The following is a 17,702-nucleotide window of genomic DNA, read 5'->3' on the forward strand; positions in this document are numbered from 1 at the left end:
AAGGAAAAACAAAAAAGAGGAGTGATGTAATTAACTACAGTATAGTTTTATAGTTCTTTAAATAACCTGTGGGTTGTCGTTTAATTGGCTATAAGGCATCTAACAAGCAACTGAGGCTAGGTTCCTGTGAAGAAAGTCTATACTGGTTTGATATGATGGGCTTCGTGTGGGCACTAGTCAAGATGCAAAGCTCCTGTAAATCTATCCTAGACTGGAATCTGTTAGTGCCAGAATATCACACATGGGCTTGCTTACGTTTTAGAGGAGAGTTTTGTGATTTGACAAAGTCTTCTGCTCCAACCAGGAATCAAAGAACATGGTTGGCTCTAGGATAGAAGTCATTAAGTGGAGGTCTCACAGTGCTTTTAACAAAAGGAAACAAAAACTGCCTTAGAAATTCATCAACCACAGAGCTCAGAAGATTTAAGAATATGTGAGTCAAAAGTTAAGTAAGAGGGTGGGTGAGGGTGCACTGGTAAATGTCAAGGGAATTTAATTCCTTAAAATTTTATGGAAATTTGTGAATCTAAATTTTTGGAGAACACTGATAAAAATTTAATTGATCTTTTTAATGCGATTACTGCTTCAATGAAGTAAAATTGGATTTTACACTTTTAAATATATTTTTATGTACTAATGTGCCATCAAAAAAAATTTTTAAATCCTGCAGGGTAGTGATGGTCCACACCTCTAATCCCAGCACTTGGGAGGCAGGTGAATCTCCGAGTTTGAGGCCAGCCTCGTCTAAAGAGCAAGTTTCAGAAGGCCAGGGCTACACAGAGAAACCTGTCTCAAAGAGAAAGGGAAAAAAGAAGGAAAGAAAGAAAGAAAAAGAAAAATCCATGATAGAGTTAAGGCTAAAAAAGAATAAAGTCCAAAGCACAGTACTCTAATTTGGTCTTAGGTTATAAATGCTGAAACACACCCAGGAACGTGATGTCTCAAAGCCACACAACTAAGGGGCAGCCAATTGCAGATCCTGTGTCTTACACACTCTTGACCTTGAACTTTCTCATTCACAGAGAACAAAGCTGCAGCTTTTCATTTCACTCCCTGCCAGATCAGCACGGTCTTCACTAGCTCAGGTTGCAGGACTCATTGTCTGAAGCAAACCACTGCGGAATAATATACCCGTTCCACTAGATCCAAACGGGGCATACTTCTCCTAAGACCTCCTGTTTTCTCAAAACAGGCTGTAAATGGCCACTTAATCCCAGTGTGAGAACTGAAGTATTCAAGGAGCAAACCAACTGTTGGGAGATCAGTAACACACCGGCAGGGTTTTTGTTGTGCTTGATTGATTGCAAAGCTCTTTGCACTTGAGCCAAACCTTCATTCGTTTATGCGTCCAGCAAATATTTAGTGAGGACCTGGCTTTGTTTGATTTGCTGAGAGAGAGAGAGAGAGTTGACTGCATTCCTTTTTGAACAACAGTTGTTCCTCTTTCAATAGCAGTGGTAAGATAGAGTGGAGGAAGTTAGCCCAATTCAGAAAACTCACAAGAGTGTAATAGTGCCACTTATTCACCTTCCTCCTTCCACAGGGAAGGTGGCAACTCCGATAGGTTCTAGGACTGTGGGGGCTGAGTAGCGATAGCTGTATTCCCAGAGATGTCTGGTCCCTTTGCATTTCTGGGTTAAAGCAGATTGTGGACGTCTTCCCTGGTCGCTAACACACACAAAGAGCTTGTTTTGTGTTCTCGATCGAGCCAGCTGATCTTCGTTAGTTTTGCATTTGGGAAAAGAGCGAAGCAATATTTTTGAGCCCACCCTTGTCTTTTTTTTTTTTTTTTTTTGACACAAGGTTTCTCTGTGTAGCCCTGGTGGTCCTGGAACTCACTCTGTAGACCAGGCTGTCCTGGAACTCAGAAATCCGCCTGCCTCTCCCTCACAAGTGCTGGGATTAAAGGCCACCCTTGTCATCTTAACCTCCAAGGCCTCAAAATACCCCATTTTCTCCAGGATCCCTGCTCAAAGCCTTTTGTTTCACTGGCCGCTCCCCGCTTCCTCAGCCTCCTGATGACCTTCATGATGTTCAGTCTGCACATTCCTGATTTCAGCCTCAAATCGTTTATTTGCAGCCCTGGACAGGGTTTCTCTGGGTAGTCCTGGCTGGCCTGGAACTCACTCTGTAGACCAGGCTGGCCTTGAACTCAGAAATTCGCCTGCCTCTGCCTCCCAAGTGCTGGAATTAAATGCGTGCACCACCACACCCAGCTACGTTTTTCTTCTTTTTATTTTATATTTATTTTCGTGAACTTTTGCCTGCATTTTTTTAAAGATTTATTTATTATTATATGTGAGTACACTGTAGCTGACCTCAGACACACCAGAAGAAGGCACCAGATCTCGTTATGGGTGGTTGTGAGCCACCATGTGGTTGCTGGGATTTGAACTCAGGACCTTCAGAAGACCAGTCCATGCTCTTACCCACTGAGCCATCTTGCCAGCCCCTTTTGCCTGCATTTATGTCTATGTCAGGATGTCAGATCCCTTGAAATTGGAGCTATAGACAGTTGTGAGCTGCTGTGTGGGTTCTGGGAATAGAACAGGGGTCCTTTAGGAGAGCAGCCAGAGTGCTTAACCTCTGAGCCATCTCTCTCCAGTCCTCTTTCTCTTTTTCCTCCTCCTCTCCCTCCACCTCCTCTGTCATTCCTCCTCCTTCCCCCCCCCCTTTTTTAAAATATAAAAAAAATCCCTAATGTTTGTTGGAGTCTAAGGAGTCAGGACTTGTGTTGAATTCAATGAAACAACGGAAGCCACAGTGGCTTACATAGACCTCTGTTCAGTTAAGTGACCCTGGCAGCAGGGCAATTTAGCACAGGAAGGAGTCCACAGACACTCAGACCAGGCCTTCATAATGTTAGAGAAAACGTTATTCACCAACACTTGTCAAAGGGGGTAACGTAACTTTTATTGGGTAAGTGGCATAGAGACCACTGAGTCTGAGCCTACCAACAGGGGAGAGTGGATGCAATAATTATTATGGCCTTAGCAAGTGAGGACTTGTGAGATCCTTAGGAAATCAGGAAGAGGGGGCTGAAGAAATGGCTTGAGAATGTTTTCTGTTTTTGCAGAGGACCCAGGTTCAGTGTCTGTACTGGCTAGTTTTGTGTCAACTTGACAGAGGCTGGAGTTATCACAGAGAAAGGAGCCTCCCTTGAGGAAATGCCTCCACGAGATCCAGCTGTAAGGCATTTTCTCAATTAGTGATCAAGGGGGGAGGTCCCCTTGTGGGTGGTGCCATTTCTGGTCTGGTAGTCTTGGTTCTATAAGAAAGCAAGGTGAGCAAGCCAGAGGAAGCAAGCCAGTAAGTAACATCCCTCCATGGCCTCCTGCTATCTGACCAGTTTGAGTTCCAGTCCTAACTTCCTTTGGTGATGAACAGCAGTGTGGAGGTGTAAGCTGAATAAACCCTTTCCTCCCCAACCTGCTTCTTGGTCATGATGTTTTGCCCAGGAATAGAAACCCTGACTAAGACAGTGTCTCAGCTCCAGCACAGAACCTCACAACCACCTTGAACTCCAGGGGTTCAAGGCCCACTTCTTGACCCCACAGGCTCCTGCATGCATGTGGATGGAGCAGAGAAACACATGGGCTCACACACACTAAAATATTTTTTAATCACTAAGAAAACATCAGAGGATATATATGCATGTTAAAGCGTGCATACTCTTGCTTTATTACCCTTTTGGTTCTAAATTTTTTTAATTAAAAAAAATTAAAACCTTATAAAGCCATGGCAGGAGCACCCAGGACCTCTGAGACAGAAGACCTTGAGTTTGAGGCCATCCTCCCATACAGAGAATCGATCTTAACAATACAAACCATAGCTTAGACCTGCATTATGTAAAGTATGTATGTGGTATGCAGCTCTCTGTTGATGAGTCTGCAGCTGGTTGAGAAAATAGTTTCGTATTTAAATATCTAAAGAGAGAACCATGATGGCTGGAGAGATGGCTCAGTGGTTAGGAGCACTGACTGCTCTTCCAGAGGTCCTGAGTTCAATTCCCAGCAACCACATGGTGGCTCATAACCATCTGTAATGGGATCCGATGCCCTCTTCTGGTATGTCTGAAGACAGCTACAGTGTACTCATGTACATAAAATAAATAAATCTCAGAGAGAGAGAGAGAGCCATGAGGTGCTGGCTCCATTAGTTATTTGTAGCCGATCACTGAGGAGCAAGCCTGTCAGATTGTGGTATTTGCTTAGGATTTAGATACTGAAAATGACATTCTTACCTAGTAAGGGGAAGGGAAGCAGGCGATGGAGAAGTATCAGGTCTTCAAAGTATTACCCACAAACACACAGAGAATTCTGCAGATTTCCTCAGTCCTGGCAATTCTGGGAGGTACTGGCAACCGGAAGCCAGAGATGTTTGCACAGGTTTCCCCAAGTGATCACAGATGCATCTCTGCCATCGCTCACCTTTCCTCCTTGTCAGGAAACAATTGCCTATCAGGAATTGCCACTAAATGTAATTGCACAAATTTCATGGCTGCTTATAAGAGGTCTTTGTATGCAGCTGAAATAAAGTGGTCGAGTTGTTTGCCTCAGTGTCTGGAGAAATGACCAGATGTGGGATGTTGTAGGCTTTGGCACCTCCCAACAAAATAACTATTACTTCATCTGTCAATGGTGAGTGAGGTTTTATTTCTTATATACTTTGAATGAAAGCATCAGTGTTATTCAATACAAGCTTTTTGCCAAGTACCAGCCTCTTGCTGAGAGCATAGGTAGGTGTTTTCATTTTAAATGGCTGAAGGAGAATCGACTGCACTTGAATATTCTGGAAAAGAGTGTGTGTGTGGTGTTATCCCTGTTACTTCTTGTCCTCTTCCATCTGACATTAGGGAGCAGCTGAGGTTTCACTACAGCCTGGAGTGCTGCTGTGACAACCATTTCAAACAGCTACACAGCTTTTCCCATCTCTCCTGCTACAGCTATGGCTCCACAGGGTATGGAAATGGGCCCAGTCCTCTGTGTGAGTCTGAGAATCCTGAACCGATAGCTGGACCAGAGGTAACCCTTCTCTCTCTCTCTCTCTCTCTCTCTCTCTCTCTCTCTCTCTCTCTCTCTCAATCTCTCTCTCTCTCTTCTATTTTCTTTCTTTCTTTCTTTCTTTCTTTCTTTCTTTCTTTCTTCTTCCTCTTCTTCTTCTCCTCCTCTCCCCTCCTCCTCTTTTTCTTGTCCTCCCCTCCTCCTCTTCTTCTTCTTTTCCTCTTCCTCTTCTTCTTTTCCTCCCCTCCCTCCTCCTTCCCTCTTCCTCCCTCCTCCTCCTCTTCCTCCTCCTCCTCCCTCCTCCTCCTCCTCCTCCTCCTCCTCTCCTTCTTCTTAATTACTTGCTTGTACTTACAGGTTATTTAAAGACAGCCTTCTTTAAAACTTACCCCCTCTAGGACCTAAGGGTTGTAGCTCAGTGGTAGAGCTGATACTGAATTTCACAAGCCCAGCACTCAAACCAAACTGATCAAACAAGCATCTTAAATATCCTTAAAATCTTGGTAGGCAGAGGGAGTAGACTCTCGAGTTCTAAGCCAACCAGGGCTCCAGAGAGAGACCCTGTCTCAAACAGCTCTACCAACCCTTATTTAGATTAGTTCTAGTGGTTTCCCTCTTACTGAGTAGATCATAGATCCAATTAGAGATTGGTACCTCGGGTACCTACTGCACCCTTAAGGTTATTGTGCCATGCTGGTCATTGCTGTGATTCCTAAGCATCACAGCTGGATAGGACTGTTGCTTGCCTCCCTCCTTTGTAATTTTGTCCCTTGTCTTCTAGAACCATGAGAGCAGTCCTCATGTCATTTCCAGCTCAGGGGCTTCTGGGTCCTGTGTCTAAAGTATTCAGTATCTTCAGCAAGAAGATATTTGTGTGTTTTTCTGCATATGCTATATAATATATATGTATATACACATGTATGCAATAACAATTAATGAAAAAAGATGTCTTGATTTGAAAGAGAGCAAGGAGTATATGGTAGGATTTGGAGGGAGAAGGGGAAGGGGGAATGACATAATAATATCCTAATCTCAAAAAATATTTAAAAAAAAACATTTTAATGTAAAGCAGCAGGTTGCTCCCCATGAGCCTGTGTGAGCTGACTTTTCATTCCTGGCTGTGGTGGGATTGCCGACCTCTCTGGGTTCTCCTCTGTGTGAAAGAAAGCATGTATTCACTAATCATCAAGGGCAAACAGCTTCTAAATGTTCACTGAGAATCAGGAGTGGTGGCACACACCTGCAATCCTAGCACTTTGGGAGGCCGAGACTGGAGGGACAGGAGTTGGGGCTAGCATGGACTATGTAGGGGACCTTTGTCTAAATGACTAACTAACTAAATGTCCATTGTGCCTGTGTCCCGTGTGGCTGTCCTCGGTCAACTTTCTCCTTTGTGGTGGTGTCCTCTTGGTTTAACCACAAAAGTGGTCAGGCAGTGAGGAAAGTGGGTGGAACTTTGGAGTGATAAGGCTTGGTTGTTCCTTTGAATCATGACCCATCCCCCATGTGCACAGTGGTGAGGACCCCTACTTAACATCAAAATTGAAGTCAATACCTAGGCCTTTGGTTCGGAAACTTAAAAAATATTTTTAATATTTTGTCCATGCATATTGCATCTCGATAACTTAATTTTCCATTCAAAATTTTTATCTTCATTTGTTAATGTCTTTCCAGTGTGCCTTTTATATAAAATAACTTGTTTCCTGCTCTTGCCTGTCTGGGTTCTCCTTTTCTCTGACGGTATCTTAGTATCCTTGTAAAACACTGCCCTCTGAGGTCTGAATTCACATTTTGCCCACCCTCCTCCCAGTTTGCTGACGGCTTATCTTTAAGGAGACAGATGTAGGTATTTGTATATTAACTTCAGGAATTACCTTTTCTTTCCACTCATGAGAACATTAAAATAATAACAGATTTTTTCTCTACTTATTAACCCTGCCTTCTCTTCTAACAATTTATTTTCATTTATTGTTAGTGTTCAAGACAGGGTGTTCTTGTGTAGCCCTGACCATCCTGGAACTCACTCTGTAGACCAGGTTGGCCTGAAACTCAGCTCTGCCTGCCTCTGCCTCCTGAGTGCTGGGATTAAAGTCCTGAGCCATCACACCCAGCTATTTCTGGTTTTTAGGTCTTTTTTTTTCTTCTAGTGTATGAGTATTTTGCTTGGATGAATGCCTGTGCATCATGTGTGTGCCGGGTACCCGTGGAGGTCAGAAGAGGGGTGTAAGATCTCCTGGGTCAAGATTTACAGATGGTTGTGAGCTGCCGTGTGGATGCTGGAGATCACACCCTCTCTAAGGACTACGGGGCGGCTCCTGCCAGGGACCGTCAAGTCACACAGACGCTCTCTCTGCAGGAGTCTCTGCTTCCCAAACTCTGTAGAATTCATATTTATGAGAGGGAGATAAAAAAGGATAAGATGTGAGATCCCTTAAAGAAAAGTCACTGTTTAAGCTTCGATTCTGGTGCCACCTCCATTTCTAATCAAAGAAAGAGACACACACAGAGAGACAGCAGGAGAGAGAGGGGCTGGAGAGATGGCTCAGCAGTTAAGAGCCCTGACTGCTCGACTGGAGTCCTGAGGGGTTTTTTTTGTTATTGTTGTTGTTGTTTATTTGTTTGTTTGTTTTAATTAGATATTTTCTTCATTTACATTTCAAATGCTATCCCCAAAGCCTCCTATACGCTCCCCAACCCTGCTCCCCCACCCACCCACTCCTGCTTCCTGGCCCTGGCACTCCCCTGTACTGGGGCATATTATCTTCTCATGACCAAGGGCCTCTCCTCCCATTGATGGCTGACTAGGCCATCCTCTGCTTCATATGCAACTAGAGACACAGTTCTGGGGAGGTACTGGTTCGTTCATATTGTTGATCCTCCTATAGGGTTGCCGACCCCGTTAGCTCCTTGGGTATTTTCTCTAGCTCCTTCTTTAGGGGCCCTGTGTTCCATCCAATAGATGACTGTGAGCATCCACTTCTGTATTTGCCAGGCATAGCCTCACAAGAGACAGCTATATCAGGGAGACGGCTGAGTCCTGAGTTCTTATCCCAGCAACCACATGGTGGCTCACAACCATCTGTAATGAGATTGAATGTCCTCTTCTGGTGTGTCTGAAGACAGCTACAGTGTAGTTACATATAATAAATAAATAAATCTGAAAGAAAGAAAGAAAGAAAGAAAGAAAGAAAGAAAGAAAGAAAGAAAGAAAGAGAGAGAGAAGGAAAGGAGAAAAGAAAGAGAAGAGAGAAGAGAGGGGGAAAGAGAGAATAAAAGAGAACGCTAGAGAGAGAGAAAAAGAGGGGGGGGGGGAGGAAGAGTTGGTGTGATTACATTTGCTACTGAATTATCTAATTTTCAAACCAGGACATGTTTCTGAGTGAAGAGGAGACTATTGGTAGATAATATGTCTTTCTTTTCCAATAGTATCTACTTATTATCAAGAGAAGTTTAAGTTCAGTGGTGCTACAAGCTAAAGTAGCCTTTCTCAACCACTTGGTCCCTTGAAACAGCTATACATAGTTAATGAGGAAAGCATCTAAAGCTGTAGACGCCACCCACCCTACACCCTGAATAAAATACTCAGCAGGCTAGCAAGAAGACTTAAATTCAGATGCCCAGCACCCACATAAGAAGATGGGCATGGTGGTGCACAACCGTGACTCCAGCATCTGTGGAGGCAGAGACAGGATGCTTTCTGGGGCATGCTAGCCTGACATTCTAGAAGAATCGGTAGGTTCCAGATTCAATAAGGGACTTCACTTGAAAAAATAAGGTAGAAAGAGGGGCTGGAGAGATGGCTTAGTGGTTTAGAGCACTTGTTGTCCTTATAGAGGACCTGGGTTCCATTCCCAGCCCCCACATAGTGGCTCACAAACATCCATAGCTCCAGTTACAGGGCATCTTCTCATCTTTATGGATGACAGGCATGTACAGAGATACATGCAGGCAAAACACTCATACACGTAAAATAAGTCTGAACACATTTTTAAAAATAGAATATTCAGTGATTAAAAAAAAAAAAAAAGCTGGGTGGTGGTGGTGCACGCCTTTAATCCTAGCACTTGGGAGGCAGAGGCAGGCGGATTTCTGAGTTCGAGGCTAGCCTGGTCTACAAAGTGAGTTCCAGGACAGCCAGGGCTACACAGAGAAACCCTGTCTCGAAAAACCAAAAAAAAAAAAAAAAAAAAGTGAGCCTGCTCTTCCTGTCTTCATGAGACATGTAAACAATGAGAATATGCAACAAGCTAGGTGTGATCTTGTATATTATCCCCTCACTTGTGAGGCAGAAAATCATGTGTTTGAGGTCAGCCTGGGCTACATAGTAATACTCTGTTCCCAGAACCAAAACAACAATTATACCCTCCAAATATCTAGTTTTGTAACACGGATGATCAGGATTCAAGTCCTACCTACTAGCTCTACTGTCCCAGACAGATTAATATCTAGTTTCCCTTCTCTAAAGCAAACTGCATATCTAGCTCAGAGGCTGTGTGAATGTAACATCCAAAGGGCTCCCTCATGTCCTAACAGCACCTGACACGCAATAAGCACACAGGAGGGTAGCTAGTCATAGATCCAGAGAAGTGTGACTCACTACAAATGCAATACAAAGTACCAGCCCCTGGAGAAAATGAGTTAAATTTCTAGTAGGCAAACTAAAGAGAATAATGGAAGAGACTGGGTACTTGGGTATTCCCTGTTTTCCGTGTGATATTCCCAGTGTGCATGGATATAGCTGCCCACCTTGTCTCCTGTGAATCTACCTGGCACGCATTTAATAGGCTTACTCATCAGACTCTTGGCCACAGGTTACAGGAGGGAGCGGGAGTGTTCATACTTAAGTGTGCCATTGCATCATTGCTCCTCCAACCACAGCATGTAAACAAAACAAAGCAAACCCCAGAACTGCCCTTAGCTGCCCAGGAAAGATACCTGAAACGGAATTTAAGAACGTTCAGGGGGAAAAGGTAGAAAGATACAAACTTAGACAGGGTGGTTGTTGTAGTTGTTGGTTTGGTTTTTTGTTTGTTTGTTTTGTTGTTTTTTGTTTTTTACATAGCCTTGACTGGTCTAGAAGTCATTATGTATGTAGATCAGGATGGCCTCAAACTTCCAAAGATGCCCCTGCCTCTACTTCATAAGTGCTGGGACTAAAAGGCCTTTGCTACCTCACCCAGATTGGAAGATGTGATCTTTATAGCCATAAGTTCTCAAAAGAAATCTAGCTTAGAACACTAAGATTCAGACTATACACCACCAATGCATTTGAATTCAAGGTAATTAGTATTAGTCTGCTAGGACTGCTGTAATAAAACGCTGTAGACTGGGTGGTTTCACAGAAGCTGCTGCTGCTCTCCGCCCCATCCTTCCCTCCCCCTCCCCTGATGTGTCAACCCCCTGGCTGTCAACACACAGCTGTGGAGATTGGAAGTTCCATGCTCAGCTCTCTCCCTGGCACGTAGATGATGCTCTTCCGTATGCCCTCACAGGATCGCCTTTTGGTGTTGATACTAAGGATGAGGATGTAAGCTCAGCTGCCTTCTCACTTAAGGGCACCAATGCCCTCAGACTGGGATCCCGCCCTTTGATCCCCTCCAACACTGAGACGTCCCTAGAGGCCCAGCTCCTAAGACTATCAGAATGAGTGCTAAGAGTTCAGTAGATGAAACTCCGGGAGGGACACAGCACTCAGTCCCAGACAGCGTTACCAAGGAATAGGAGCCCATGGGAGGCAAATTATAGTCTTGGATACATTTAGACTTGCAAAAATTATAGAGGAGAGCCACAGGCATCTTTAGTTACATTTGGTTCAATGAGGAAAAATGGACTAGCATTAAAAACAAAAAAATAAGCCGGGCGTGGTGGCGCACGCCTTTAATCCCAGCACTCGGGAGGCAGAGGCAGGCAGATTTCTGAGTTCGAGGCCAGCCTGGTCTACAAAGTGAGTGCCAGGACAGCCAGGGCTACACAGAGAAACCCTGTCTCGAAAAACCAAAAAAAAAATAAAATAAAAAAAATAAATAAATAAAACCGTGACCTTGGCGCTTTGGGACTCCCAGGAAGCCTGCTGACTTGGGAGGAAAACCCACGTACACCTCCTTGATGATGATGTTGTCACTTCCTTGTCTTGGGTTCTAGGTCTCAGAAAGAAGAGGCTGGGTTTGCTAAGCAGCCAAAGCAATGGCCTCTTTTTTTTTTTTTTTTCCCAGAGCTCGGTCCCTGGAGCGCCATCTCGGCGGCTCACCGTTTACAGGGCATCCAGGGCATCCACCTGTGTTCTCAGGCTAGCTGCTTGGGTCTCAGCCTTGACTCTTCCCTTTCCCCTAAATGGAACTCATCCCCAAACACCTTTGGCTTTCTGTTTTCCTCCATCTCTTTCAATCGTCTAGACACCCGCCCGGCCCGATGACAGTTTGAATTGCTGGCTTCAAGTCTTGGTGGAAGGAAACAATTTCCTCCAAATATCTTTTAATTTTTTATGTGTATACCCATTGTACATGGTACTACGCCATGTAAGGACATGTTCCTATGAGTATATATTGTACACCGAACATGTTCCTCCAAATTAAACATTTTAGCTGTAACTTTGTAATGCATGCATACATACCACTGATGCTTGGTACAGTAGCTAGCTTTCAGCCATTACCAGTAGGTATCTGTGCAACTATTTTTCTCATGTCTGTGATTGGCTTTTGCAAAACCAAACCTTCATCTGAATATTGGTTTGTTTTTGTTTTTTGTTTTTGTTTTGGTTTTTTTGAGACAGGGTTTCTCTGTATAGCCCTGGCTGTCCTGGAACTCACTTTGTAGACCAGGCTGGCCTCGAACTTAGAAATCCTCCTGCCTCTGCCTCCTGGGTGCTGGGATTAAAGGCATGCGCCATCACGCTCGGCTTCATCTGAATATTGAAGAATCAAATAAAGAGTTTGTGGCAGAAAGTGAAGAGCTGTACAACTCCGTGATGAAGTGTCACTGGCAGCCTCTGGATGCTGTTCTGTCTAACATCCCAGATGAGCTCCCCACATTGGGAAGCAAGTATGCACTATGCCCTCCAACTGCCCTATTAATTGTGTCTTGCTTTGGAGTTTAGGAGAAAAAAATTCCAGAAATGTGTTAGATTTTGAATGTATAATTAATTCTCCCCCTCTTTGCCCCCCACCCTCCCCCCATCCCTGGTACTGGGAAATGAAGCCCAAGGCCTTGTAATGTTAGATAAGCACTCTATAACTGAATTATGTCCCAGCCCTCAGAAGCTGTTTGTAAATCTAAACTTCTGGGACTTCAATGGCATTGGCATGGTGGAATATGATATAAATAACGATTACTATAGCACAGCCAACCCAGGAAGTGCATTCTCTTAAGTCAGTTCCAGAAGGATCCACATGACTGAAGGCAGACGTTACAAGATGACATTGGGAGAGAGATTTTACAGAGATGGATGGATGTGAGCTCAAGGGTTGGTGGCCTTAGCTTCAGTGTCTTGCACACTTCCTGTAACAGTAAACCCTCGTGGAAAGAATCAGACACACGCAGTAAAATTTCTCAGTGTTATCTTGTCTGGCAAATGCCATTTAGAACTAGATGCTCAATCTCCACTGACCCTCAGGCTCTGTTTAAGAAAGCTGGTTTAAGAGTAGAAGGCAGCAGAAAGCCTCTTAACTGAACAAAAAGATTCCTAAGAATGGACCAAGTTGACCTCATCCACAAAGCCTGATGGTTTTCTAAGATCAAGGAGTCGGGACTTTATACAACCCAGTCATGAAGCTTCAGTGTATGTATGAAGTGGGAAGTGAGGTAGTTGGAGAAGTGGCTCAGTGATTAAGAACAATGGCTACTCTTCCAGAGACCCTGGGTTCAATTTCCAGCACCCACCTGACAACTCACAACCATTTATAATGTAACTCCAGTTCCCAGGAATCTGAAGCCCTCCTTTGACTTCTATGGGTACTAGGTATATGTGTGTCGCTACATGCAGGAACACATACATATACATAAAATAATAAGGTATAGAAACTTAAATAAGTGTTATTGGGGTTGTGCTTTGGAGAATTGCTTTGCCTCAAATAGACACTTAAGAGAGACCCTGGACTGCATTCGTGGTCTAAAAACATATAAAAAGCATATGTTTAGAGAGTTGACCAGACTATAAGCAAAGGGATTGGACATTGCCTCCTTTTCAAAGGTACTTAGCTCATGCTAAGCCTCATACCACTCAGGACTTTGAAAGACTAGCTGCTGATGGGCTCTAGCTGCTTACAAACCAAGGCAGGGGTGGGGCTTCCCAGACCCACTGAGTCATCATTTGCCATTTGAGCCCAGACTTCTTCCCAGAAGGAATATCTTGAACATTTTTCTGACCTTCTGCCATAAGGTGCCCACAGCACTGTTGTGTCATAGTATGACTAAAATGTCCCCAGACATAGCCAAATGTCCCCCAGGGGTAAATTGTGCCCTCATTTAACATGACTGGAATAGAACACTGATTATCAGGCTCCAGGAAGGTGTGTTTAGACCAAAGCAGAAAGCTTGCTTTAGGATTTGGCAGTAAAATGAAAAGTCACAGACACAGATCAGCGGGGAAAGAAAGAAAGGAAGAAAGGAAGAAAGGAAGAAAGGAAGGAAGGAAGGAAGGAAAGAAAGAAAGAAGAGAAAGAAAAGAAAGAGAGAAAGAAAAAAATTTAAATTCAGTCAAGTAATTCTTTGTTAGAGAAATGACCACAAATCCATACCGTTTGCATATTTGTTTTAAGAGAACAACCAATTTAACCTCATTTACATCAATTTCGTAAATAAGTAACAAAGGAGGGCCGAGATGTAGCTCAGTCAGAAAGAGACTTACCCAGCACGTGTAAATCAGGCCTTGATCCTCAGCACTCTGTACAGTGGAGATGGAGGCACGTATTTCCATCCCAGCACTGGTGATGGGGAGGAGATAAGACAACAGACTCTTGGTTGCTGCTGCTTAGGTTCGTTTGGGTTTTTGAGACATGGTCTCACTATATAGCCCACGCTGGCTTCAATCTCATGATCTTTTTGCCTTGGCCTCCCAAGTGCTTGGAAGATAGAACTTTTTAAGTGTGGCAAATTGAAACTAGACCAGGAGATAACTTTTTTCCCTCTTGGTTTTTTGAGTCTTACGTTGTAGCCCAAGCTGCCCTGGAACTCACTATGTAGCTCAGGCTGGCCTGGAGCTGGAAGCATCTTCATCCCTCCAAAGTGTTGCTTGGGATTATGGGTATGAAGCCACACACCTGGTCCAGATAAAGACTCTTTCCTCTCTAGGCCATGCTGTCTTTCTACCAGGGATTCGGCTTTGCTCTTAAAGAACAAATGATTGAGAACCCAAAGAGATTTGATTAAGCCAGGTTGTGTTCTAGTAAAACTTCACTTATATAAGCAGGTCAGACTTAGCTCAAAAGACAAAAAGCATCGATGGGCAGAGGCTCCCTCCAAAGGCAGCAACCAGACAGTAGCAACAGATTACAGGAAGTAATGGTGTCTGTCAATGCAAACATACTGTAGCTGCAGAGAAAAACAATAGCCAAGTATCTCATAGCATTGATATTGTAAATACCACCAGTATGGAGAAAGGAGAGGGCTCTGAGATCTGACTGACCACATGATGGGTTCTGGATTGTTAGGTCTACCAAGTCCTTGGCCCTTACAGGGAGTCCTTCTGTTGCAAGTTAACAGGGACCTACCTAATTTTTGGTGACAAACTCCTACCTTGGAAGCAGGGTAGGTCTTAGATTACCAGCTGTGGATGCCATTGTTCTGTCTGTTATGTTTTTGTGTGAGTGAGTGTCTTAGTCAGGGTTTCTATTCCTGCACAACATCATGACCAAGAAGCAAGTTGGGGAGGAAAGGGTTTATTCGGCTTACACTTCCATGCTGCTGTTCATCGCCAAGGAAGCCAGGACTGGAACTCAAGCAGGTCAGAAAGCAGGAGCTGATGCAGAGGCCATGGAGGGATGTTCTTTACTGGCTTGCCTCCCCTGGCTTGCTCAGCCTACTCTCTTATAGAACCCAAGACTACCAGCCCAGGGATGGTCCCACCCACAAGGGGCCTTTCCCCCTTGATCACTAATTGAGAAAATGCCTTACAGTTGGATCTCATGGAGGCATTTCCTCAACTGAAGCTCCTTTCTCTGTGATAACTCCAGCTGTGTCAAGTTGACACAAAAGTAGCCAGTACAATTGACCCCTTGTCAACTTGACACACAAACACATCACTAGTAAGCCTCAACCCTTACATTCTTATTCATCCCCAAGATCTAAATAACTTTAAAAGTCCCACAGTCTTTACATTTTCTTAAAATTTCAATCTCTTTAAAATATCCATCTCTTTTAAAATCCAAAGTCTTTTTACAATTAAAAGTCTCTTAACTGTGGGCCCCACTAAAGCAGTTTCTTCCTTCAAGAGGGAAAATATCAGGGCACAGTCACAATCAAAGCAAAAATCAATCTCCAACCGTCCAACGTCTGGGATCCAACTCACGATCTTCTGGGCTCCTCCAAGGGCTTGGGTCACTTCTCCAGCCATGCCCTTTGTAGCACACACGTCGTCCTCTGGGCTCCAGATGCCTGTACTCCACTGCTACTGCTGCTCTTGGTGGTCATCTCATGGTACTGGCATCTCCAAAACACTGCGTGACCCTTTCAGTCCTGGGCCTTCAATTACAACTGGGGCTGCACCTTCACCAATGGCCTTCCATGGCCTCTCACAGTGCCAAGTCTGAGCTGCTGTGTGACCCCTTCATGCCTTCAAAACCAGTACCACCTGGGTGACCCTTACACATTACCAAGTTCCACTGCAGAAGGAGTACAACCTTGCCTATCTCTGGAACACAGCCTCTTTGTGCTTTCAGAAAACACTTCCCAGAAGATGTCACCCCAACGATGCTGGTCTCTTCTTAATCACCACTAATTTCTTAGCTCCAGCTAACCAGCATCAATAGTCCCAGTAATGAAAAGTTTTTGCTTTAGTAGTTCTGGTATCTTGTTAATCACAGCTGATTCTTCAGCCCCAGCTAACCAGAACTACAAAATCTTCACAATAAAAACAGCAATGGCCCTGAAGAGAGTCTTTAATTTTCCCCCTGAAATTTCACAAACCAGGCCTCCATCTTCTGCACTGTTCTCAGCATTATCTTCCAAGCTCCTACACAACATCTGACAGAGCTCTTAACAACGAATGGATCTTCAAGCCCAAAGTTCCAAAGTCCTTCCACAGTCCTCCCCCAAACATGGTCAGGTTGTCACAGGAATACCCCACTCTGCTGGTACCAATTTGTCTTAGTCAGGGTTTCTATTCCTGCACAACATCATGACCAAGAAGCAAGTTGGGGAGGAAAGGGTTTATTCGGCTTACACTTCCATGCTGCTGTTCATCGCCAAGGAAGCCAGGACTGGAACTCAAGCAGGTCAGAAAGCAGGAGCTGATGCAGAGGCCATGGAGGGATGTTCTTTACTGGCTTGCCTCCCCTGGCTTGCTCAGCCTACTCTCTTATAGAACCCAAGACTACCAGCCCAGGGATGGTCCCACCCACAAGGGGCCTTTCCCCCTTGATCACTAATTGAGAAAATGCCTTACAGTTGGATCTCATGGAGGCATTTCCTCAACTGAAGCTCCTTTCTCTGTGATAACTCCAGCTGTGTCAAGTTGACACAAAAGTAGCCAGTACAGTGAGAGAAAAAACAGGAACTGTCTTACCCAACATGGTTGATGACCATGGTCTGGAAGGCTGCTCTTTTCTAGCATGGATGTATTTTTTTGCTTCATTAAGAGAGAGGAAATCACCAAGACGATAGGATAGAATCCTGAGTATCTGCTGAGGCAAATTTAGGAAGGTTCTGGATATGGAGGGTGGTGGAAATTACACAATAACATGTGTATTAAAATGATCTAAATGTATCTTAAAATGGTTAACATGGTTAAAGTTTACTATATATATATTACTGCCACAAAAATTTTAGCTGGGCATGATAACACATAACCCTGTGATCCCAGAACTAAGGATATTATTGTTAAAGACATATTATGTAACAAATATTAAGAGCTTAAGGTCAACCTGGAACACAAAAACTCAAAGGACAAAATTACTGATTTTTCTATACATTTAGTTATTACTGCCATAGTGTTTGTGTGGCGATCAGAGGACAGCCTTTTAGGGGTGGGTTACTACAGTCTAAACTGCAAAAACAGTACCTGCTGATGGCTGAAGCTGAGCAGTAGGCAGGATCAGCCTAGGGAGTTGTCAGCTGAAACCGGAGTTACAGTCCATTTTGGGGAAGCTGAGACATATCATTGGAAACAAACTGTTGAGGGGGAAGGTATGACCTATATCCAGGGACCAAGTAGATACTGTGTTTTAGACCAGGATTTCCCAAAACTGTGGCCTATGGAACACATGAGTTCTATAGAGATGAAGAGATCAAAATAGAGACCGTGGCTCTCTGATCAAATTCATCCAAGATAGGCTGTGTGTTTTCTTTCTCTGGGTTTTCTGATGAAAAACTCTGACAATGCACCATTTATAAGCGTTTCCCAAATGGATCAGACCATCATGTAAGCCCCTTTACCTGTCTCACCTTGCACTGTAGACGTGTTCTGCAGAGGGGTGGGCTGTTGACTGTGCTGACATGACATTAAATTGCATCTAGAAATAAGGCTATAGTAGAAATCCCTCTAGCAAT

The 17,702-nt window shown here is 44.0% G+C and overlaps 1 protein-coding gene across 1 annotated transcript; it reads left to right on the forward strand.

The window, feature by feature from the left end:
• The first annotated feature begins 4,757 nt into the window (after positions 1-4,757).
• CUNH6orf52 (chromosome unknown C6orf52 homolog) lies at positions 4,758-12,367 on the forward strand. Its single transcript, XM_085830849.1, has 4 exons — positions 4,758-5,024; positions 8,370-8,400; positions 11,879-12,041; positions 12,250-12,367. Exons 1-4 carry the CDS (start codon positions 4,758-4,760, stop codon positions 12,365-12,367), a joined length of 579 nt encoding a protein of 192 aa, XP_085686975.1.
• The last annotated feature ends 5,335 nt before the right edge of the window (positions 12,368-17,702 follow it).

This window comes from Mus caroli, unplaced genomic scaffold (genome assembly GCF_978045245.1).
Source record: "Mus caroli unplaced genomic scaffold, Mus_caroli_1 scaffold_15, whole genome shotgun sequence".
NCBI lineage: Eukaryota > Metazoa > Chordata > Mammalia > Rodentia > Muridae > Mus > Mus caroli.

Excerpts from the sequence above, each read along its gene's own strand:
- CUNH6orf52 (XM_085830849.1), top strand. The coding sequence starts at position 4,758 with ATGGCTGAAGGAGAATCGACTGCACTTGAATATTCTGGAAAAGAGTGT. Across the intron at positions 5,025-8,369 it reads AACCGATAGCTGGACCAGAG|GACATGTTTCTGAGTGAAGA; the intron begins GTAACCCTTCTC and ends TTTTCAAACCAG. Across the intron at positions 12,042-12,249 it reads CTCCCCACATTGGGAAGCAA|CCCTCAGAAGCTGTTTGTAA; the intron begins GTATGCACTATG and ends ATTATGTCCCAG.